Genomic DNA, 25,728 nt, shown 5'->3' with positions numbered 1-25,728 from the left:
CTGCAAATTCACACATAACAACAATATTCATTTTTTCTATAAGATAAAATGTGACTTATATAAGATAGATATTTAGTGTAGTACAAACCTGTAATCCCTGCATATGATTCTCCAGTCTTTGGTTCCTTTGGTAGGCCCATGTTGCCACTTCTTCCCATCTAGACTGAATAATTGTGATCCAGTGTTTGATAACTGCGGCACCATCAGGATGCGCTTTTCCAAGAATAATATGTGCCAACTCTAATGTGTTGTCTTTTTCAATTTCCTTAGTTTGTAACTCGCGAAGGAATCTCTGATGCTCCATTAATTGGTTCCTACTCTCCTGCTCGTCTTCCGGCAGTGGTCCAGCGAATCGTAGCTTCATCTCCGCGTCACTCAACCATTCCAGTAACATGTGAACGGCTTTATGAAGCCGTTCGGCCTCTCTAAGAGCTTCTTCCAATAGTCTGGACTTCTTCGTCGAGAGACTGGTTACTCTATCCCAGAGACTATTTAATTCCGACAACTGTGATCTGATCATTGACGCATCCTCAATGGAGGCTTTAGATTCCAATTCGCGACCAGTTTTAATGACGGATTCCATTTGTGAGGCGCGTAACTCCAGATCTCTTTCAAAGTTCCTATGTTGCTCCACTAAATTGGTTACCGTATCCAGGTCACCATAAAGTGGTCCAGGATTGGCCAAATATTTTTCGGTCTTGCTCAACCATTCCAACAGCGCCTGAATCGCATCCTTGAATTGTCCAGAGAATAGTAAGGCTTCCTCCAATTTTCGTTGTCGATCCACGCATTTACCGCAGACCATAGTCCATTTATTCTTCAACTCATTTAGAAGTTCCCTCAAAGCAAGTTCATCGGATTTCGGCGCCTTGTCCTTCAATGTTTTACCGTTCTTCATGGTATTGTCGTACGTGCCCTGCTTAGCACTCAGTGCCTTTTGTACTTCGCGGTGTCTATTAAGGCGTGATTTAATCTTATCTGGATCATTGCCGCCAAGTCCATCAGCAGCGACTTCGTCCAAAGTCTTCTCGGTATCATCCAACCAGTTCATTAGGTTCGACCAGCTATCGTGGAACTCTCTAGCTTCCTTGTAACCGTGATCTAAAGCCCTCGTTCTCTCGGCTGACTTGGAAACTACTCGTTCCCATCTATGTTGCACACTCACGAGCAAGTTTCTTATAAGTATCACGTCTTGTTTTTGAGAGAAGTATTTGAGATGGGTTCCTTTTTTGTCAAGATTTAGCATAGTTTCGCGATGGACACCGACGTCCTTTTGGAAGGCTTTGTGTTCCTCGATTTGTTGAAGTATAGTTTCCATGACCCTCGAGACCGGTCTAAGATTCGTCAGAATCTTCTCAGCATTTGTCAACCAATCGACGAAAGCTTGTAATGCGTCGTGGAACTCAGTGGCCTCCTTCAGAGCAATTTCTAACTTTATCTTCTTATCGCTGGCGCGTGAAAGCACGTTGTCCCATTTTTGCTTCAACGTTCGCAGATTGTGATTCAATCCACCGGCGCTGCTCGTATCCGCTTTTTTCAAATATTCCTGTCCTTGTTGCAGCACCGTTTCGACTTTCGGACGGTTTTGTTCCAATTCGTTAAACACCTCCATAAAACGTTCCAACTGTTCGGATGCAGTCTCAGGTAATCCACCAACTGGCTTGGATGCTACTATCATGTTATCCACATCGCCTAACCACGACAGCAAGTCCTGTATTTCAGCAGTGAAGGATTGTGCCTCTCGTAAAGCATCTTCTAGTTCTCGCTGGCGATCAGCGGCGCGTTGCAATAGATCTCGCCAACGACGATTCAAAGTGCCTAGTTTATCGGCTGTAGTAGACGCTTCTGCAGTACCTTTGCCATCCTCAATCAATTGTCGTCCAGCATCATTTAGAGTATCGACGCTCGTCTGATGAGCTTGTATATCGTTTACTAGGACCTTCAGCTTGGCCAACTCGACTTCGATCACTTGTGGATCACCTGCCACTGGTCTGAGATTATCCAATGTCTTATCAGTTTTCTCGATCCATACTAATAGTTCATCCAAAGCATGCTGGAATTGACCGAGTCGTAATAATGCATTCTCCAGTAATCGCTGCCTTTCCACCAAGCCTCTCAGTAATCCGTCCCATCGTTTATTCACGGCACCAAGCGGTTCCTTGATGGCTGCTGCTTGTTCGGAGGATGTTCTTTCCGTTAATTCAGCTGCTTGTCTAGATATGAAAAAACGATAATAGTGTTACAAAATGTATCGTTATTTCTCGTGATGTTATATAGAAACGTATATGTTGCAATATATACTCGAACCACACAACAATGAACCATATCTACAGGGAGGACGGGTATAAAAATTTCAATAAGTTTAACTACCGGAGGAATTAATATCAACTGGATATTAATCACTGCCGTTTCCATATTATTTCTATCAAAAATATAAATTATATTATCATCTACGAATTCTCGATTGATCACTCGGTTTACCTGCTACATGCGGCTGAGCAATCTGCCTAGAGGTAACATAAAGGGGGAGGATCCGATTAAATGTGATGACGCAATTGTTAAGGGGCAATAAGATTATTAAACTAAACAGGGGGAAATAAACACGTTCAGAACAATACGAAGCCATGCTCTAACTACCAGCGACAACACAGAGAGAGATTAACTTGCCTTGTCAGACTCCTATGTTCGGGAACCGGCGCAGAAAAACAAAAGAGACGGGATTAGATTTTACATTTTTTCGAAGGTCACTCATCGCAAATAATTATCGGACGGGAGTTGCACAAAGGGGACAATGCTGCGCACTGAACTCTTTGTAACGCCATTTACATGTAAATTCTGTTTTAACTTAAAAATTAAATCGTCACCTGTTCAACGCCTCGACCTTCACCATATGCGGATCCACTTCGGCCTTAAAATTGGCCAGCTGCTTGATCTGCTTCTTCACTTCATCAATATCACTACCAAGCGGGCCCATCTCTGCAAATCTATCTTCGGCCTCTTGCAAGAACTCCAACAAGTTCTGTAGCGTCTCGTGGAACTCCATCGCTTTCTCCATGGCGTCGATCAAATTCTCCTCGCGTCTGGCATACAGAGCGGTGACGTTATCCCAAGCCTGATCCAAATCTTCAATGTGTTTTCGTACTTCAGGTTTGTCCGGCTCGCCGCACAAGCCCATCAATTCGTGTCCTGATGTTCGGACTTGTTCAACATCTGGCTTGGTCTGATCGATCTCTTGTCGAATTTCTTGCAATGCTACTTGCTGTTGCTGGATAGCAGCTGGTTGAGCCGCCGGTGGCGCCTGTCCAGCCAGCGCATCTTGTAGTTCTCTTAAAGTGGCCATGACTCCGTTCAACTCGGCCCAGAATTTTTCGGCGACGGCTAGAGTGTCATCTAAAGTGTGACCGCGATCGGTCGTGGCCTTTTGGACGTCGGTCCATAATCTATTAAGTTTATCCAGCTTGCGTTTGATGTCTTTCACTGCCGGATCGGCCCTATTGCCGGCCTTGCTGATCACATCGTCCGCTGCTTTTTTAACAGCCGCGTAAGCCTCGGATCTCTGAGCAAGATCGTCTGCTAAGGCAGCATTTTCTTCCATCTGGTCGCGTAAACGAGCTGGATGAGCACTGATGGGTTCAGCGCCGTTCACCTGATCGGCGGTAGAAGACAATGCGCGCAGCATACCCTCCAGTTTATCAGAGAACTGAGAGGATTCCTGCAGTGCCTGCTCCAGCGCTTGTTGCCGACCTCTTAGCTCGGCTCTCAATGCCGCATAGCGAGCGTTATCATTGTCCAAGATGTCTTGCACTTTTATACCTTCTTCTTCATTGCACAACTTAATGAGCGCTTCACCGGTCTTATTGAGTTTCTCTACTAGAGGTTTATGCTCGTTAATGCTCTGTATAAGAAGCTCATTTTTATCCTGTTGCGCCGCTATCAAGTCAGGCCGCAAGGCAGGCATAGGTAACATAGCGACTTGTTGTTCAGCCTCCTCGAGCCAACTGACCAGGCCAGCGTGAGTATCGCGAAGATGTTCTGCTAACGGTAGAGCTTGCTCGAGAGCTCCCAATCTGTCCGTTGATAAAGCCGATACAATTTCCATTGTTTCGCGCAAGTCCTCCATCTTATCTCTGATAGTAGATGTGTCTTCGTGCTGAGCATTCTCGCGTATTACTTTTTTTGCAGTCGAAATAACATCACGAACTCTACCTTTCTGACTGGATATATCATCATTAAGCGCTTTATGTTCTTTCAATTGTACTCTAATAATTTCAGGCTCGCTGCTGGGCGGCTCAGCCTCTCGAAGTTGATTATCCACTTCTCTAAACCAATCGAGCAGATCATCGATATCGCCAATCACTTCCAAAGATCGCTGTTTGCTCAATTGAATTCTTTCTGCCTTTCTTTGGATCTGTTCAGCAATTGCATCGAATCGCCTGTTGTCCCTGGTTACGAGACCTTCGATTGTCGCAGCACCTTCTCCTGGCGACATTTGACACAGCTGTGGACCCACAGCATTGATCTTGTCTAAGACGGGTCTATATTCCGATATTTCCATCTCGAGTCGGATAATCTCTTCCTCACGAGGTTCGGCGGACTGCAAAGCAGCCTCTGCGCCTTGCATCCAATCCATCAGACGATTGTGATTATCATGGAATTGTTGCACCAATGGTAAGGACTCTTGGGCATGTTTTAAAAGATCTGAGCCGCGCGTGACAAGATCGTTAAACCGTCGTTGCAGAGAATCCAATTTGTCCTTTAGTTGAAGTGCTTCGTCACTCGAGATGTGTTTCATCAGTTCTAGGCCGGAATCTACGGTACTGTCAACTTCCGTTTGTCGCGTAGATACTTCTTCTGTAAGATCCGCGAGATCTTCCATTTGTTGTAAAAGCTTTTCCGTATGTACAGCCAAGATGCGATACTTCGACAATCGGATCTCCATGTTTTCCATCCATGCTTGTAAATCTTGATACGTAAGAACCAAATGACGTAAGCCTTGTCTCGAACGTTGTAACAAGCTACCGAGAGCTTCGGATCGTTCAACCAAAGCTGCATATCTATCTGCCGCATCCTGCAGTTTATCAGCCAACGTAGTAGCCTCATCTTCGCCTACCAGCGACATAAGTTGGCTCGCTATCTCCGTGAGTTCGCTAAAATCTGGCGTCTTCGATATAATATCTTCATGAAGTATGTCATGTTCATTGACACGCTGTTGTATTTTCTCTTCGTCGGTAGGAACCAATTCCATGTCCCTGACTTTCTTCTCCGTCTTGTCCAACCAGATAGTAAGTGGTACTAACTTATCTTGGAATCGTTTCGCTACCGTCATTGCTTGCTCAAGAGCATCCATCCTCTCTGCGGCGCTTTCCGTCAGATTATCAAATCTGCCCACTAGATCATTCAATTGTTTCTCAATGGCCTTACGTTCCTTTGGGTCCGCATCGGCGGCTACTTCTCGTCCCATATTGTAGAGAGACGTCATAGAATTTTGTCGGTCCATCAACATCTTCTTCAGGAATTTCTGTTCTTGCAATTGCGCCTTCACGACTTTGTAATCTGAAGAAGGTGGCTTTTGATTCGAAACCATGTCTTCCGTATCGGTCAACCATTTCGCTAAGCCATCTAAAGCCTCTTGGAACTTGCCCGACTGCAATAATCCAACGTCCAACCTGCGATCGCGCTCGTTCAGCTAAAAATAAATAATTATTAATTAAGTAATAAAATAGTGTATGTTGTTAATTTTCGCATAAATATGTCGAATAAATATATACATTTCTTAATATTTAGATATAAATCGAACGCTTACTCTATCTTTTAAGTCGTTCCACCTTTCGTTCATTTTATCGACGTCTTTTTCGATATTACTGGTATTGACATCTCGTCCTGCAGTTTGTATGAGGTTTTGACCGAGCACGTTACAATCTTCAACGGCGTGTGCTAGTGGTTCAATCCTTTTAATTTTGAGAGTTCTGAAGTCCTCCTGTTGAGCTTTAATAGAGTCCACTTCGGATCCCACAGGTTTAAATCTTCTGACTTGTTCATTTGCATCATTGATACCCTCCATAACATTTGCGTGTAATTGATAGAACTCTTGTAACTTGTTCAAAGTAGAAGTGAGTTCATCTTCTCTGTTACGCGCTCGCTCATCCAGTTTACCAATTTGCCGTTTAAATCCGTCAACCTGATCTCTTGTGGCTACAGCGTCAGCAGCGAAGCCATAATCAACCAAACGTTCGCCAAGATTCGCCAGATCGCCAATTTCTTCATAGAGTTTGTTAATTCTGCTAACAATCTTGGCAATATCCTCTAATTGTCCTCTTACAATCTTGATTTCTCTACCGGGTGCTTTCATGGAATCTAGATCTTTTTCAAGAGCAGACAGATGTTGATTAATCAATTTCGCTTGATCATTAAATTGCGCAACCGCTGTCGCTGCACTTTGCAGTTCGTTGCATCTGTCATCTAGTTTCGCTTGCAGGTCGTTAATGCGATCAGTAACATTGTCAATTTCGTCTTGTAAATGTGTCGCATCGACGCCTTGCTCGCCGGCTTTGTTCACAAGATCATTAGCCTGTTGTCTTACACACTGCAAAGGTTTCTTCAAGCTCGTTGTTTCCTCTCGTAAGTTCTAAAATTATATAATTAGTATATATTTTATATTAATCGTAGTTTTTATTTTGTGCGTGAAAATATAATCTAATTACCTTTATTCTATCAAGAAGTTTCGGATCTTTAGCCGCTCCGCCAAGAGCATCATGTGAAGATAACTTATCTTCACAACGTTGTAAACCGTGTTGCAAATCGCGTAAGTTTTCATTGAAATCCATTAGATGACGTGCAGTATCTTCCAAAGATTGTGTTCTAGACAGCAAGTCTACAAGAAATATATAATTAAATTATAATATTATATAATAAAACAACACTAAATCTAAATATGTAATAAATTAGGATATAATTACAATAGCGAATTTAAACATACCATTATTTAATTTATCCCATCTAGTTTTCATAGCACTAAGCTCGTTCTTTACATTTTGCTTATCAATATCACAAGCTCCGACAAATGTCTCGCCTAGCATCTTGTTATTTTCGAATTCTCCGGAATGTTTCCATACTTCGTTCCTAAACGATGACAATTCTTTCAGTTGTTTCTCGATGTCCTTGCGTCTAAAGGAAGTGGGAATCAAACTATCCAATTTATCCTCGGCTTGTCGAAGCCATGGAAGAAATACATCTTGAGCTTTATAGTATTTCTTGCAATGTTCCGCGCAGGTCTGCAATCGAGTGTGCCTTTCAACAGTATCCTTCTTCAAACGGTCCCACTGTGACTGCATCTTATCCAAATCACGTTGAAGCGAACGATTTTCAGTTTTCTGAGACCGCGAAAGTATGTCGCGTCCTTTGTTCAACAGCATTATGACTTCATGTTCTTTACCCATCACATTACGATAAACAGGCTAAAAATTGTTTTGTTTTTATCAAGAAAATAAAACTAAGAAGACATGAAACATATAATTAAACATAGAATTTTTTAAATATGGTACATACCTCGTGATGATCAAGTTGCTGTTGTAGTATTTCTCTATCAGCAGATACTAGCAATTTTTCAGACATGTTTCCAAGTTCGTCCGCAAGCCATCCCAGAGTTCTGCTACAGGAGGCTTCGAATTGTCTTCCATCTCGCAGATTACCTTCGATTTCTGCTTTTCTATGATCCAGCTTTTTCTGCAAGTTATTGTACATCTTGCCGACTGTGGCGAGCTTTCCTTGAATCTCGGATCTCGATGCTGGATCACTTAGAACCTCACACAACTGTGCACCGGCCATTTCCACATCCGCTAACAATGGTCTCTGACCTTCCAATTGTCTTTCTAGATTCTCGATTTTACGAAGCTGTTCTTCGGGATCCTTCTCAAGAGTCAACTCATCTAAATTATCTGAGATTCCTTGCAGAGCGTCTCGCAGCCGGTTAAGGCTGGCATCGAATTCACGACTAGTATCAACAGCGTCACCTAAACTCTGAGCTCTTTCATCTAGTCTTCCCATTTGATCTGCCCATCTCTGTAAAATACTCTGCAATTTCGCATTTATCTTCTGACCATCTATCGAATCTATGGATATCGTGATGAGGATACTTTCTCCAATTTGTACGAGATGATCCAATTGCGGTTGCTGAGTTCTAAACTCCTCTCGCAAAACCTGTACTTGTTGCACTTGACTTGCGACCATCCGAGGATCAGCCGAAATTGGTCCTAAAGCGCCCAGCATACGCTCTTTAGCGCCAAGCCAAGAGTTAAGACCATCATACGTGTCATAAAAATCTTTAATATCTTCCAGGAATTTAATTCGGTCTTTGCATCTGTCCGAAATTGATCTCCACCGACTAGCAACGTCTTCCATCTCGTCGTTCAATCTATCCATACCGTCAGCTCCTTTCTTACGTCTGACCAAATCACGCACTTGCGTTCGAGTACTATCCAGCAGAGATTGTTTCTCATACATCTCCTCAATGAGAACCTTAACTTGTTTGACCGTTTTGTCTGCATCATCTTTAGTTGCAGGCATGCTTTCTTTAGGCAATTGCCGCTGAATCTAGTGACAAAAATTGTGTATTATGCTCTGTTATATAATATTTTTTGTATTATTCAAATATCAAATATACGTTACAATTAAAAATGTAATGTTATTCTAAAAAATAACTACCTTATCCAAGAATTGTGAAAGTGTTTTCAAATGGTCCAAATGTTTCTTCAATTCCTCCCTAATATTATCTAACTCCGTTTGGCGATCCGACAATCTGACGCCGAGTAATCCGTATCTGTGATTAATTTCCGAAAGTTGCTGTTGAACAGGCGATAATTCCTCGAGATGGAAACCATCTTGGCTCGAACGACGGCTGCTGAATCCACTGCTACCACCTGGGGAGACCGGACTTTGAACTGCGTAGGATTTAGTGGGTGACGGCGAGCGACCGTCTTGTGACATTCGCAGTACTACAAAAAAAATGACAGAAAAAAACGATCAAACGTAACGGAAATAGCAATGATCATGTGCTGAAAAAGATGCAATGTGAAAGATATATGAGCTAGTTGTAATTGATAAGTTACTAAATTGGTAACAATTTGCAAAACATCAATGTACAAGTTTGCATAAAATCATGCTATCGAAAAGTATCTATGCAAAATCATAGATGTAATAATAGCAAATGTAATACCTGGTCTCTTCGTCGGACTAGCACTGCCACGTCGACGCGTTGGACTTTCGCCGCGTTCCTTCATCAAACTGTCATAAGCAATACCGAGATCATTGATTTTATCAACCGTATTGCCGTAATCGCGATATTCTTTTTGTATAGGCTTCAAATCCTCTTGCTGTATTTTTAATTTGTCCAAATCTACGGCGACTGGCTCAAGTCCTTGCACCTTGTTTTCTGTACGAGTAAGCCAATCAAGTATTTGATCCCGCAATTTCTCATAAGCTGTGTGCTGCTCCGCTCTAGATTTGCACAATCGTTGTTTCTCGTCGAGCAGATTGTTTAGTTCCTTCCACTGAGACTCGAGTGCTTTGATCTTATCTCTAATCGTGCCTGCTTCGGTTATATCCTTCTTAGAAATCAGATTCTTTCCATTGCGTATGAGATCTTCGAAGTTTCCGCGCTGATCCTCGCGCATGTCAATCAGTTGAGCCATTTTAGCCTCGTACTCTGACATGTCAAGTTTGTTCAGATCTCTTGAATCGAGAACTTCCATCATATGTGCATACCAACTCTCGAATTTGGCCACGTCTCCGAGGAATTCGTTCAGGGCCTGCGCGATTTCATCCAAAAATTCACCGCGTCTCAAAGATTTATCCATCAATTTTTCAAATCTACTTTGCACATCCTTCAGCTTGCTTTCAATACGTTTGGCAATGCGAATGTTGCTCGAATTCAAGAGTAGATCCTGAGCATTCGCTGTAATAGTTTCTACGCTCAAACGATGACTATCTAGATCTGCTTGAAGTAATCGCTGTTCTCTTTGCTGTTCCTCCAAGCGTTCCTTCTGCAAACTTGCTGGACGTTGAAGCGATCTATAGAATATACGATTTGTTAAAGTATAATTAAAATAAAGATAAATTTAAGATAACACAAAATAATTCAGAAACGATATAATTGTATATCTCCTGTACTTACTTAAATTGACTTTCAACGTTGTTCAGCCATGCAACCAGACTGTCCAATGCATCCTGCACTCCTTGACTTCTTACTAACGCTGTGTCAAGTTCTTGACATTTATCAGCCAGAGCATTACTGAGTTGTTTGTACTTATCTTCTACTACCCTCACTGGTTCCTCAAGTTCTCTAGCCTCGTTGATCGTTAGTTGGCCTTCCAAAGAATGTAACAGTGCCTCAACGCTGTGTTTAACATTGTCAATTAGACGTTCATTAGCGAGGAATTCGTTGTTCAACGCCTTAGCTTTGCTCAATTGATCTTCTACTTGTTTCGGTTCTGCGGCAACAGATTCGGAAATAACTCTGATAACTTTTGGCTCAACGTCTCTCAACCACGTTCTAGCTTTATCTAAAGAATCGTGATAATCTCTCTGTTTGCCGCCAACTCCCGACAATCTATCTGACAGGAGATTCGCTCGAGATAATAAATCTTTGTATCGAGCAGTTGCATTGGATACTTCGGCTCGTACCGGTGAATCTTGGCTAGCTGTGGGCTCTTTATGTGGCAATCTTTGCGGCAAGCTGGTCCTGAAGTCGTTAAGAACTTGGAGGTACTCTTTACTCTCGTCAACGAATTTCTGTGCGGCCATTGTAATAAATCTCAAATCTGCCTGATGAGCAATAACATCACTGATGAAATCGCGAGTTGTATCTGTGCTGGTACTAAGTTTGTTCAAATCGGATAAGGAACGCTCCTTATCCTCGAGCACGCTTCTGGCTTTGTCCAACCAAATCGAGAATGTCATCAGCTCATTCCTATATGAAAGAAATCGATTAAATTCGGAAGACACTAAATTGTACTGTAATTACATGAAAGATACTGACTTGAACTTTGTTAGTTCATCTCTCGCACCAATAAGACGTTTCACTAATTTGTCAGTACGATCTAATGCTTTGTCAAATCGAGTTTTTAAAGATCGACCATTCTTCTCTAATGTGGACACTTCGTCGCTAGATAACACGTTGCTGCCAGTCAAGACGACTTGTCGAATCTGATCTAGACAGGATGACACGGGTCGACTGTGAGATTCAAGATCCTCCTTTATTTCCTACAAATAACACATTTTACGTAATTATTTAATTCTATAAAATAAATATATTTAGATCAATTGCTCGATTAACACAAATTATAATTATATATAATAAGTTCTGCTTACTTTCATGATAATTATCTGTTTTCTCAACTCCTCTACGTCTTCTTTGACGGTATCTTGATTCGCCAGTCTATTCTCAACTTCGGAGACCCACTGTAGAAGCTTAGATAGTGTCTCGTCACAGAGCTTGTACTTCTCTTCCACCGCTTGCTGAAGTTGGAAAAAAACAATTCATTTCTATCTACTAGTGCAGTTTATTTATTTCGCTACATTTAATGTGCTAGAAAAAAAAAATAATTAAAGTAAAATCATAAGAATATCGTTATCTTACCAATAACGATATAAGCATCGTATTAATTAAAGATTAAAGAAATGTAGGTAAGCTTACGACATATCTCACGCATGCAAACACAGGCACACTTTTAACGTACAGGTAAAATACAGTATTAAATGGTAGCTTTAATTTATCTGCAAGAACTGCATATCTCTCGTATCGGATTTTTTCATATGCAGTTTAAAGCATAAACGATAACAGTATGAAGAGAACGTAATTGCATAATAAAACACGTTCCAACAAGCAAATAAATTAAAACGCACGATGACGAAATAACGATCGTGTGATGATATAATAATGCATATAATAATGCGTATGATACAGTAATGTACAATGTGGAGAAATTTTCGCTAACTCATGCTAGCGAAAACATAGGTTCGTGATAAGTAAACATAATCATACCTGAAAAAAAGGAAAACATTTAAATATATAATAATTATCATAACTCTGAATAGACAGGTATTAAAAACTAGTTGGATTAAACGTATATTAACAAATAAATTGATTAAATTTAAGTCAAAATATACATTTGTTAATTTCATCATAATGTGTTAATCATACAAATTTTTTGAAGATCGGTAAATAAAACCTGAGGAGAATCCAAGAACTTATTCTTTACATTATTTATTATAAAAAAATCTTTTAATCGTGGAATAATATATTAGGAAGTGCTAATGCAGTGCTTACAATTATTACGTTGGTCTTGATTACCGTCAAGCGTTTCACATTACTTAACATTACGTTAAAAATGACATAGGCAACAAATATCAATCAATCATAATTGTCTTATATCTCTTAATGCAATTCTGTTATTTCTTTTACATATTACAAAGATAATTGACTATAATCAAATTTTATTCTTTATTCACTAATGCTTTTAATTTATTTGCCACAATCGTCTAACATCCCGATTAAACCAATGCTTTATGAAGAATGATGAAAAGTAAAGAGCAACATGATTATGGTTGCATCCTTTCAGCCAAATCCTTCTTCTCCTTGGGTAAGCGTTATTTTGAATGAAAAATGCCAATTTTTTATTTTATACATGCATGCCGTACGCATTAGTATTTTCAGCGAATGATATATTTTTTTCCAATTAAAAGAAGTCATTAGCATCTCATGATTGGATCAGACGATCGAGAAATATTTTCATAAATGTTTTCAAAATAAATTATATAAACTTTCGAATTGCGCTGCACATAAAACAATGAAAATTTTATTGCAAAAAATAAGATAAGTGAGTTAAAATTATTAGCTTAATGATAAAATTAAAGATTAACGATAAAATTATAGATTAATATTACTTAATTGATTAAAAAGGGATTAGCGTTGTTGATGCGACAAAACTTGGCTTAGGATTAATGATATTCTGCGTGGTGGAGGAAATTGTTTATGATACGATGTTCGATACTGTCCGATGGTTTGTAGATCGCCGATTGTAAACGATGAGCTATATAGTGTCCAATTAGTGTCGTTCATGATGATGGCCCATCTTTACTGAGCCCTTATTAAGGTAATGAAGGAAGGTAAGCACGAAGGTAAGTATAGTGTATGATGAGGAAAGTGAGATCAACCGTTTGATGTGAGCATTCCGATTAAAGGAAGCATGGGGATGATTCCTCTATGAAGTAAAGAGAGAAAGAGATAAGACCAGAGTGAAAATAATTTTAATTTATGCCCATGCACATTACGCGTATTATTCTTCTCAATTTTCGATCGATGTGTAATAAAAATGTCATGCGAATGAAAAACGGAGTCTTAGAGATCCCATGTGGGACCATCATACCAGCAAGCGGCTTTCTTCGCGAATGATAATGATATAAAACTTCACGTCAGGTTAGGCAAGACAAGATGTGACAGAGAAAGAATCGCACGACAATAAAAACGTAATGTCGATTCGTGTGACAGCGTAATGATAATCACATCCAACTCTCGAAGAAGCTGTTAAGAGAATCGTGAGTGAAAACAATAGCAAACGTAAATTCGGGTGTGAGAAAAATTGGAAACCCAAACAACAAGAAAAAAAAATAAAACGAACGGAGGACAAAGAAGAATCAATTGGTGCAGGAATTGCAGGGATATGTAAAAGGTATCATTCTGGTTGGTCCTACTTACCCTGGCTTCAGCGGCGAGTATATAACCCCGCTCCAAGGCCTTCATGAAGTCGATATTGTTGCCATCAATGTCCTCGACTAATCTGCCTCCTATGGAATCTACCTTTCCGCTACTCATTGCTTCTAACAGACTCGCGATATTACCCGTGAACGGATCTTTGATCACGGTGGTGGACGGATCGATTAGGCCCGACTCGATTGCATTCGCCAGCGTGAGGCGCCTACGATCTAATACGGAAGTGATAACGAAGGGATCATAAAAGCTGCCCGTGGTAGGATTGTAAAGATTGAACTGCAGCGCTTCGATGAACGAAACGCCGTTCCTCGGGGTGATCAACAGACCAGCTTCCAGAGCCTTGGGCAAGCTGTACAACTTGGACGTAGCAGTGTCCAGCACATTGCCCTTCTCAGCGTCCATCATGCCCTTGCGGAATGCCTCCGGTAATTTTACCAGCTTCTTCTTCTGCGAGTCTTTAATCAACGCCGAGTCCGAGTCTACGATACCGAGACCGACCGCCTCTTTTAGAGTCAATTGTTCGTTCGAGATCGGATCCGTGAATTTGCCCGATTCTAGCGACAGATACTCTTTCTCCACTGCTTGCTCAAAAGTGAAAGGTTCCCTAACGAATATGGTGACATCACCGAAACGTACAAAACGCGGTTCCCTTTTGCTTCCGCTGTTCAGTTCAATCGTGCCTCTGACGGAGGGATCTACGACATTGTCCGCAATCGCTCTTGCCGTCGTCACAAATCGACCGGTTCTAGGGTCTCTTACAACTGACGTATTCGGATCAATCAGTTGATAGTTAATCGCTTCTTCTAAAGTACATTCTTTGACATTTTTATCGCCAAGTCCGGCTTTAGAAGCTTCTAAAGGTGATCTATGTGCTATTTGTTGCGCTAGAGGTTTATCGATTGTGACCAATAGACCTCTTTCTAAAGCTACATCAATATTAAAAGCACGTGTCGTCTTAGGATCCAATATTCTTCCTCGAGACACATCGACCGTCCCGTCTTCGATGCCCATTAATAGCGACTTGATTTGTCCGGTCGTCGCATCTTTTAAGGCAGTAGTATCAGGATCTACGAGACCGCAGTTAATCGCTTGAAGCAGGTCATGATATTCATTAACAACAGGATTAGCAAATTTACCACTATCGCTACGGTAAAGGTGATACTTAATTGTCTCCTCGATCGAGAGGGGCGTCTTTGATGTGACGATGAAACCCTTCTTCGCTGCTTCTTGGAGATTAATCACTTTATCAAGTTCGCGGATGACATACATGCCACGAATGTCATCGACGATGCCCGAGGAGATTGCTTCGGCCAGTGGGATGTATTTATTAGACCTGGTGCACTTGATAATCGATGTCAAGGAATTTATTAGATCCACTTGGCATGACTCAGCTAACGTCAGCTTGCGGTTGCTGGTTGGATGTATAAATTTGCCTGACGAAACGTCGTACATATTCATTAATATCGCCTCATATAGGCCAAATCCCATGCTCTCTATATCGACAATAAGACCGAGTTGTAACGCGACCGATAATGAAACTGAACCGCTGGTGCCGGGCTCTTTGAACATGCCGGTGCGCCTATCAATTACGCCAGCACGACATGTTTCTGCTAATGATAGTAAACGTTCGCCACGCTTGTCCCAATAACACGGTAACGTAGGGCTAATTACACACTTTCTCATCGCTTCATGCAACGTCACGGCTCTACCTGTACTGGGATCGGTGATCTTGCCTGTGTTATCATCGTACAATCCTTGATGGATGGCACGTTGTAAAGATACGGCTGCTCTATTGTCAACAATGAGGCCAGATTCAAAGGCGTCCCTCAGAGATACGTTCCTGTTACCTTTATTAGGATCTTTGAGATAGCCAGTAGTGCCGTCCATGTAATCAGATTGTATAGCTTCCATTAGTGTCATCGTTTTCCAGATGCTGGACCTCGTATCCTTGACGGTAACCGAGTCAGCGTCTATTAGATTCTTTTGAATAGCTTCCAATATTGTTAGATAAATTCCCGTCTGCGGATCTAAAAATTTGTTGGTCTTCTCATCGAGGATGCCCTTTGAAATTGCCTCGCTAAAGCTCATAGGTCTTCTTGTTTCGAGAAGCAAACCACGTTCCAGCGCTTCCTGGAAATCTACAGGCGGTCCTCTGGTATGACTAACTGTTCCGGATTTGGGGTCAACTATGGAGGTCTTAATAGCCTTATTGAATGTCATCACGTCGCCGTTGGGATCTCGTACGATTGCGGTAGTTGCATCTATCACGCCCATTTTAATCGCGCGATCAGTAGGAAGCTTCTCTTGCGTGTCAGGTATTGTGAATTGTCCGGTCTTGGGATCGTATAAACCTTTGAAGACGGCGTCCGGTAGGGATATTTTACGTTTCGCTGGCACTATAAAGCCGCGATCTAAGGCATCAGTTAACGAAAGAGGCGCACTGGTACATGGATCCACTGCCGTACTGGTCTTCGTATTGATAAAGCCATGTTTGATAGCGTCGCCCAGAGATATAATATCGTTGTTTCTCGGATCTTTAATCGATGGACTGTCTTTACTAATAAAGCCTTTCTCCATCGCCTCCTCCAAAGTACAATTATTATCATCAATAGTAAAAGTGCCTAACTTTGGATCATAAATTTGAAGAGCTAAAGCTTCCTGTAGCGTCCATGGTTTCACGGTACTCAAAATGTATCCTTTTTCAAAGGCAACGTCCAATGTCATAGAATGCGGATAAATCAATGTTCCTCTTACTAAATCTATTAGCTTATTTTTCTCTGCTTCATTGAGAGGAATAACGCTATCTTTTCTATCATCTTTTACTACTGTAGTAGAGCCATTAATATAACCAATAGCTAATGCCTCCTTCAGCGTTATATCTTCACCCGTCATTGGATTCAGAACGAGGCCAGTTTTCGGTGAATAGTATTGCTGAACAATAGCGTCTATCAGCGAAGGCACGAATGGTGTTGTGATAATCAAATGTTTATGAAGCGCTACGTCCAAGGGTAGAAGCTCTCCCGCTTTCGTATCGCGCAAGCGACCTGTACTGGGAATCAACAAGTTCATAGTCAGCGCGTCATCCAACGAGACGGATGAACCGGCTTTTGTATCCTCAACCTCGGTGATAAAAGCATCAACAACACTTCTACGAACACCTTCCTCAACGTCGATCAATTGTTTAGTTAGAGGATCTTGTATTTTTCCTGTCTCAGTATCGTAATGACCTTGCCTAATAATAGCTTCTAATGAGATCGGTTTGCGAGAAATGGGTACAATTAGACCTCGTAAAAACGCCGTTGTAATATTGATTTCCGTTCTTGTTTCTGTATTGATGACAACGTCCTTGCGAAGATTTACGATGCCGGTTTCCAACGCTTCACAAAACGGCACGATTTCGTCAGTAATGGGATTTCTCACGCCAAGCACATCAACGTCGATAAATCCTGTATCAATAGCTTCGTTCATGGACAACACTTGTCCCGTTTTTGGATCTTGAATTGTTCCTGTGATGGGATTGCATATGCCAATATCGATAGCTTCTTGCAAGTCTAAAGCCTGCGATTCTGCAAATTGTTCTGTATCTGTTTCATCTTCCGGTTCCTCCTTGATCCAACCCAAGCGCACCGCCTCGAAGAAAGGTATCTTTTTACCGGTCTTTGGATCGACCATGTAAGCGACGTTTCTGTCTACGAGAGGTCGGCTGATTGCCTCACGTAGTTTCACGTACAAATCCGTCTTGGATAGATCTTTGACGAGTACTCGGTCTGGATCAAAGACTTTCAGGTTTAATACTAGATCGTTGAAGGAAGTGATGGTACCCATTTCCGGATCCAAGAATTTTTCTCTTACAGGATCAAATATTCCAAGTTCCGCAAGAACCTGAGGCGTTAATTCTCTCGTAATGGTTATCGAAATGGATTTTGGCATTTCTTCGTCCGTGATTCTTCTCAATTGGCTATCGTCTTCCATTTCTGTCTCTGTAGTTTGAATCTCTTCTACTATTCTATCTGAAAATGGTTTTTGCGTTTCTATAAAACTCGACGTTTTATCTTCACTTTGAGAATCAACATGAGATTTCTGGGTAATTTGAATTTGGCTTGAAATAATTTTTACAGGTGGACTTGATTCTTTCTTCGCTGAAACAGATAATTTCGTCTCGGATGCATTCGGTTTTGACTCTTTAGATTTGCGACTTGAAATTGCATCAACAACTGCTTTTCCAGCTAAGATTGGTGCGGCTACGACTGCCAAGAGACCCATTTTCGTAGCTTCCGCTATGCTAATCGAATGATCCTTCTGATCTCGCGCAATTTTCATTTTTCCAGTGGCAGGATCAAGCAAACCTTTCTCGAGTGCTTCTTTGGTAGTGATAGATTCTTTAGTTTTCACATTATAAAGTACAGAATCGGGTTCGATTAGTCCCACTTTCATTGCTTCCGTCAAATTGTAAGATTCGTTCGTCTCAGGATCTTTAAACGTCTCAGTTTTTTCATCATAAATTTGCTCAACCGCTTCTAACACAGTCAAACTGTTATTGGGAGATTTTCTGGGTGTTACAGATTCACTCTTGCTAGATGAAGTATCGAGGATTCCTTCCTCAACGGCTTTAGCGATAGGCATTACGGTACCGGTGCAAGGATCAGTATAAATTCCCTTTTCCATATCTACGAATCCTTTTTCCACTGCGTGATTAAAGGACATCTTGATATCTTTCGTCGTGAATTCCTGTTTAGTTTCAGATACATCTTTAATGATACCTCGTTGTCGTGCCTCTTCAATAGTAATGATATTACCGGTATTAATATCTTGTACTTCCGTTGGATTCTTCAGCGCATAACCTGGCAAAAGCTCAACAGTCTTGGTCGTAATAGTGTGGTACGATGTAACTGTTTCAGTAATGGCAGCTGTATTTTCATCATGAGGCGATTTGATGATGAGTAGACCAGACTCGACAGCTTCGGCAATTGGAATCGGAGTTCCCGTAGTAGGATGGAAGAATATAGCCTTGTCCCTGTCAATCAATCCTGATTCTAAAGCCTTCGTTATTTCGATACTGTCAGGAGTCACTGGATATGGTAATGCCATGATAAAATCTTTCTTTATAGCGTCCTCCAGTGGTAAATGCTCTCCGGTAATAGGATGACGTATTTCTTTCTTGCTGATGTCTATCAATCCACGTTTTAATGCAACAGGGAACGTCATTCCCGCCGGCGGTATATTGAAAGATTTAGTCGGTCTCTTTAACTCAAGCACTTTGTTCTCTATCGCATTCACTAAATCTACGCTACCGCCTTGCGTTTTGACCAACAATCTCTCTGCATCGACAGTATCGTTCGCAATGGCAGACTGCAACGTTTCCGTACGGCCATCAACAGTAAACATCAAGTTAGATAGAGGATCCACTATTTCGCATACTATAGCCTCGTTGAGAGTGAGATGCGCGCCTGTTTCTGGATGAACGATTTTACCCTCTACAGGATCTAGCAAACCTTGCGTATATAAGCTGGGCACGGACAAGCTTTTCGCCAAAGGTACTAATATATGCGCGCTCTCTGGATCAAGGATTCCACGATCGATAGCCTGCTTGATACTAAGCACATCGCCTCTTTGTGGATCCATGATCTGACCTTGATTGGCGTCTATTTGGTTATCACGGATTGCTTCAGAAAGAGTGATCGGATCCCCTTTCTCATCACACATTTTCTTCGCGAAGGTATCTGCTGTTTCCATGTCGATGAAACCACTTTGCAACGCTTCCTTAACGTTTACTATCCTCTTTCGCATCTTCTGCAGAACGATAGGTTTCGCTTCTTGTTCCGGACTTTGTGGTAGTGTTTTCGCTTTACCAATCGTAACTTGATACCTCGGCTCGACCGTCACTCGCGCTCTGGTCTTCGTGCCTAAACTCTCGCCATCCATAACATCATTAGCGGATTTCGACAAATCAATCAAAGTTGTATTCTTAACGTCCTCCTTCGGTATGCAAACATTTCCAGGTTCATCATGTTTCACAATAACTTTTTCATTTTCATCAGGCGTACCACTTGCAGATTCAATAATTGGTGAAATTACGTTATCGTCCATCGGAATGATGCCACGTTCAATGGCGACTTCTCTTGGCACTTTCTTACCAGTTACTGGATCTTTGACCATCGTTCTCTGTACCGCTTCTATGGCGGCCGCGGTGGCCGCAAGGGGAGCACCGAGAACAGCCACCACTCCAAACTTTGCCGCATCGATCAGTGATATCTTTCTGCCATCATCAATTTTATATTCGCATGTATTAGTATTCAGAATACCGCGGTTAACAGCTTCCGCCATGCCAATGTCTTTACCCGTCGTTGGATCTTTGACGATTACAGCAGTAGACGGTATCGTTCCTTCGGAAACTGCGGCTAAGAGATTCGCAGATTTTCCAGTTTTTGTGGAGATTACTAAGGCCGTTCCTGGATCATAAATCACTCCCTGAGTTACTTGCACCGGATCCGGCATAGACATTTCGTCGCTAACTTTTATTTCCATTTGCTGAGAAGGATCGCCAACACGCGTCAACTCCACTTTATCGGGCTCACCTGAAACCCTTGTGATCTGAAGAAGCCTCTGATTAGTGCTATCTACGCTATCTACGCTCGGTTCTCCTTCCAATATGATCAATCCATTCGCAATCGCTTCTCTCATCGAGATTTTTTGTGGATAACAATAGTGACCCGTAGAGTCCAGAATATTCTTTTCTAAGCTTCGCACCAACGACACCTTTCTTCCATTAGAGGGATCAATAACAAAACCAGAACTCGGATTGATGATCTGCAAGTTAATACATTCTTCGAAAGAAACCAATCTGTCGGTGCCTGGAATTATGAAAAGACCTGTAACAGGATCAAGTAGTTTCCTATCGATAGCTTCAGCGAGTGTCCAACCATCCGTGGGTAGTTCGAACACTTGTTTATTCGTGAAAACACGTTCGTTTTCTATGAATTTCGAAATCTCTGATGTGCGATTCGTAGTTGGTATAACTGATGTAATTACTTCCATATCTTGTTTTTCATCACGCAAAGGTGATTTGAGATCATGACTTACTATATGAGTTTGATCAAACGAACTCGTTTTCGATGTTATTTCGGAAGTCGACCATTTAGTCGAGTCGCTAACTTTTGTCGAAGGTGAGATATCTTTAGTTGAATCTCGCGCGAAAGAAACAGAATCAGTCATGGCTAATGGTGCGATCGTCATCGTAACTGAGGATGACTCTTTCATCGGTGTAGATGATGCTCGCGGAGCAATTTCTTTGGTAATAATAGTTGTAACTGTGCCAATTGCTCTAGGTGGTGATTCACTTCTTCTACTTCTAGGTACTTCATCGATATTTGTTGTCAGAGTACTTTCAAAAGTTGTATGTAACGAATCCGAAGTACGTTCTTGCGAATGTACATGTTGGCGAACGTCATCACCAAGCAAACTTTGCTCAAAAGCATCTTTAATGGACATCGTCATTCCCGAATCAGGATCCCTAAATTCATTTTTATTTTCATCGATCAAACCGCTGCTTAACGCTTCTTCATAACTGATTTTGAAATCTCTTGTAACAGTTTCACCCGTTTGTAGAGTCGTCACGTATCTTCTGATGGTCTTCGTCACAGTTTGCGTGGTGACTGCGATGTTCAATAAACTGGTGAGCAGTGCGGCACCGTCGGGAGTAATGAGTCCTCGCTTGATCGCCTCCTCCAAAGGCACTATTCTCTTGCTACGCGGATCCAACAATTGACCAGACTTAGGATCTAACAATCCGAGCAGCACAGCCTCGAGAACGCTTGTCTCGCATCCGTTCTCGGTAATGCCGATGCCACGGCTTAGCATCTCCAGTACTTCTGGTCTAATATAATCCTGTTCTTCTGCTTCGCTTAATGAAACGGTCTTTCCGGTTTTTAGGTCAATCGTGAAAGTACCGCCGGACTTTGAGCTGATCAAACCTTTCAATAATGCCGCATTCAAACTAATATATTCGCCGGAAACTGGATCTTTGAAGCCATCGATGTCAAAGATACTTTTCTGAGTCACCGACGTGATCAGACCTTTCTCGACGGCTAGAGGAATAGGGAACTTTTCATCCTTCAACATGTCGCGATACGTGCCATCGATTTTAATTATACCGCTGGTTAAGGCATCGGCTAGCGTAATCATTTCGCCGGTTCGAGTATCTACTATGGACTTGATGTTCTCCGAGTCTAAGACTCCGCGTGATATGGCCTCCAATAACGTTAATTTATCACGATGTGCTGGACTGACGATTTTGCCTTTGTCGTCGATAATTTCTAGATCGCAACAGTCTTTGAGCGTCATCGGCTTAACGATCAATTGCCGACGACGAGCTTCCTTAAACGGCAATTTCTCCATCGACAAGCCGTGCATGTATCTACCGCTTTTGGCATTCAATATACCGTGTTTCATAGCCTCAGCCACCGTCATCTTGCAGTCGCTCCTCGTATCCACAATCTCTTTCACATTCGCATCAATAATGTTTTTGTCGACGGCTTCGTCCAATGGATAAGACTCGCCGGTAATCCTATCGACGATGCGGCCGGTCCGATCATCCACAAGATTCTGCGATATTGCGTCGGAGAGTGCGATGGCACTACGAGTTACCCTAACGGTCACGTCCACCTTAGTAAGATAGCCGCGTGAGTATGCCTCCTCAATCGAAATTCGTTCGCCATTCTCGGCGATGACCTCTCCCGTGGCTGGATCCAATAAGCCCTTTCTCATCGCATCGACAACGCTAAATCCCATGGTGGCGGCATTATTTCCGCCACCATCGTCACGACGTGCTGTCGTTACCTTAACTCGATCCGCGATGTCGGCCCGTTCGTCGTTGAACTCCTCACTCATTGCCGCGAGCATAGACACCCGACCATTTGGAGTTAACAGCCAATCGGCCATCTCCGCGTTGATGATACCGTCACGCGCGGCCTCCTGGATCGACACGCTCGTCCTGCCATCGCTCGATGTCACTATCCTAAGGTTCCTAACGTCGAGGATCTTGAGCCGAATCGCCTCGCGCACGCTAAGAACTTTGCCGGTGCTCTGATCTATGATACACTTAACGTCCATCACGTGAACCGATTCGATAATATTACCCCTATCGTCGACCCCTCTAAGCTCGCTACTAAACCCGCCGTCCACGACGGACGAAAACTCGTGCTGCTGCTGTCGCCTATCATAGTTCGTCGTATCGCTCTCGTGCGAGCGTTTGAGCAGGGTATCACCGACGCCGTCGGGCTGAACCGCACCCAGGCTGGTGGTCTCGTCATTAGGACGATACATAGCTTGCTCCGCATTGTAACTTCTCTTCGAAGTCTCGCTCGAGAAAGTCGTCTCGGTGGACTCATGTCTCTCGGAGATATATCTGCGGCAAGAGCCATTGAGAAGTGTGAACGTTATATCGAAACGCACTTCAATCCCGTAAAAAAGATTAAATCATCATTTCTTAACTATCGATCTAAAATAATTGGAAAATAAGCTCCTATCGTGGAAATCTATGTAGCAGATGAGGACACTTTTCTACTGTGAGTACGAATAAATCATACTTTTAACTTTTAGCACATATCATACTCACTGTGACTGAGTGTAGTGTGTGGTTGTGGATGTGTAACGCTCCTCGCTAGTAGTGCTTTCATATATGTTGAACTCTGTGCGGAACGTCCGCAGCGGCCTTTGTTCTTGAAGAACACGCTGAAAGTAAACATTTTGCGACTTGCAGAAAGTATAATGTCTAATCTTGTGTTTATGTTTATGTTTACATTTGTCTTCTACATTGATGAACGCAATGTTCAAAATTCATGGACTTTAAACAAATGCAGTCTCAATTTTTCTCTGCTAAAAACATGATTAAAAAGTAACTTTCAATATAAAATTATTTTAAATTATATTTTAAATATTATATTAAATTATATTTTAAATATCTATTTTAAATATCTAGCTTTCATTAAAATAAAATTTAATTCTTGGATTAATGAATCTATTCGCGAAAGTTGTTTATGTAAAATGTAAGACCTTCTAAAGTCCTTCTAAAGATACTGGGTACAACTGGGTCAACTTGACGATCTTCGATTCCTAAAGCCGATTAACAATCGCGTCAGCCACGCTGTAATCGTCAACAGACGTCCCGCATGCATTTAAATGAGTCAGCTTGCGCGACGGTGCACAAGTTTACATGCGGCCAGCGTATAATTGGACCACGTGCCTCGTCGTAATCTTTCAGCCGAGACGGGGATTCTTAAATATAGCATTGCTCACGCACGCGCCGAACGTACCGCTCTTACGCAAAATTTTATCCGAAGCGACGCACGTCTTGCTTTTAATTACCTAATTCCGAATGAGAGGCTTAATCATAAGTACCAAAACGTATAATATAATTTCAGACGCGATGCTTGCTTCATAGTCATAGGCGTAGGTCTACGTTATCTACTTATGTCATCGCGAAGACAGATGCTGTCCTTCCCATCTTCAACTCATGAACTCAAGAAGACATGGGAGAACACGTGCGATCTGATGTGAAACGAAGAATAAAGGGAACCTTGAAATCTCGGAAACATAATTCAGTTACGCAAACATTATGCAAAATTTTTATTAATATGTACATAATCAACAAATCTTATTACAAGCATATGATAATAATTAAGCAGCTACGTCCAATATCGAAAACAGGATACAAATAGCTGCATAGATATTTGATAAAAAACGAATTGACTATAAATCTGGAAAGAATTTGGAGACGTAATTATTACTGTGAGAATAAATTAAAGGAAGTTAAATTAGTGTCTCAAAATTGCTTAAGTAAAAAAATGTTGTGATTTACTACAATTTATTTGAATATCTTCCAGACTCATCAACAAACATCTTCATCTTTTTGATGACGCTAACAGCGTTAATTTATGCTATACGGATGAAGAAATTCATACCAATAAAAATAAAATTAACGAAGAATGTAAGAAATATTAAGAATGACCATGAAACAACAACCCGTAACCAATTTACTTGCATCGCAAATCTAATCAGAAGAATTATATTTAATTGGTGTGTGTGATCGACAACCTTCGGGCAATCGATCTATGCCAGTTGCACGGTTATATTGACGAAAAATTAATTTACTTGCTTTCGTTGTCGCGCTTATATATCTTAAAATTAATCTAAAAAGAAAAAAATTATTCAACTTGGCTAGATAATGTAAACACGGTATATTTCAAGTGTTGCGTCTTATTGTCGGGCAATTTCGTCGTCATGATACACGCATATAGTTCCTCATGCAGAATAATTTAAAAGCATTTACGTTGTTGCGATAAATGGAATTCAAATAAAAAGATGACGGTTGCTTTATTTGCAGAGTATCAGCATAATTTTCGAATTTTAAATAACTGAAGATTAAAGCTGGTTCCATCAATGTAGTTTAATTTTATAATCGCGATTCGATTTCCTGTTTATCTTTTTTTAATTCTAAGAATTGGAAAAAGATAAGCAGTAAGTTAAATTAAGATTAAAGTTAATCTTATTTTGATGGAGCCTAAAATATTTTAAAACGAACTATCAAGAGTAAAAGATCCGAAAATGTTAAACACGGAAATAAATTCCAATCTAGAAGATCTCTCTCTCTCTCTCTCTCTCCTCTCTTTTTCTCTCTCACTCTCTTAAATATATCGAACTGTTTCTGGGTCACTCTGTACGTTAAAATAAGAATCCGCTATTAGGCACGTCGGTACGGCGAGTTTAAAGACGCAAGATACTTCGGAAAAAATAACAATGCAGTATAAGGCAGTGCAAATGTACGCAATCCAAACGTATGTTTAATTCGTGTAGACATTTCTGATTACAAAATTCGATTTTCAATAAAATTGCGCTATCGATAAGAAATACGATGAGTGTACGGTATTTACTTCGTCCGAACGGTGTACCTAATCAATCGTGTCGTA

At 41.4% G+C, this 25,728-nt stretch overlaps 1 protein-coding gene across 36 annotated transcripts in view; it reads right to left on the bottom strand.

Moving 5' to 3' along the window:
* The window catches only part of shot (dystonin-like protein short stop), a 123,732-nt gene that overhangs the window by 16,306 nt on the left and 81,698 nt on the right, over positions 1–25,728 (bottom strand). For 28 of the 36 annotated variants that reach the window (XM_087413359.1, XM_087413361.1, XM_087413360.1 and 25 more), the window contains 14 exons: positions 23,379–23,494; positions 13,751–23,168; positions 11,365–11,511; positions 11,033–11,256; positions 10,169–10,963; positions 9,212–10,065; positions 8,701–8,990; positions 7,546–8,589; positions 6,977–7,454; positions 6,702–6,871; positions 5,804–6,625; positions 2,865–5,686; positions 2,668–2,679; positions 89–2,213 (listed from right to left, as the gene is read on the bottom strand). In XM_087413359.1, coding sequence (XP_087269485.1) covers positions 89–2,213; positions 2,668–2,679; positions 2,865–5,686; positions 5,804–6,625; positions 6,702–6,871; positions 6,977–7,454; positions 7,546–8,589; positions 8,701–8,990; positions 9,212–10,065; positions 10,169–10,963; positions 11,033–11,256; positions 11,365–11,511; positions 13,751–23,168; positions 23,379–23,494 — 19,317 coding nt within the window. The remainder of the gene's footprint in view (positions 1–88; positions 2,214–2,667; positions 2,680–2,864; positions 5,687–5,803; positions 6,626–6,701; positions 6,872–6,976; positions 7,455–7,545; positions 8,590–8,700; positions 8,991–9,211; positions 10,066–10,168; positions 10,964–11,032; positions 11,257–11,364; positions 11,512–13,750; positions 23,169–23,378; positions 23,495–25,728) is intronic. The other 8 variants (XM_087413388.1, XM_087413387.1, XM_087413386.1 and 5 more) reach the window with 2 other exon arrangements.

Source organism: Acromyrmex echinatior, chromosome 14, assembly GCF_024713525.1.
Source record: "Acromyrmex echinatior isolate Ae372 chromosome 14, ASM2471352v2, whole genome shotgun sequence".
Classification (NCBI taxonomy): Eukaryota; Metazoa; Arthropoda; class Insecta; order Hymenoptera; family Formicidae; genus Acromyrmex; species Acromyrmex echinatior.
Note: the sequence above shows the minus strand (reverse complement) of the source record. Positions and strands in the feature narration are given on the sequence as shown.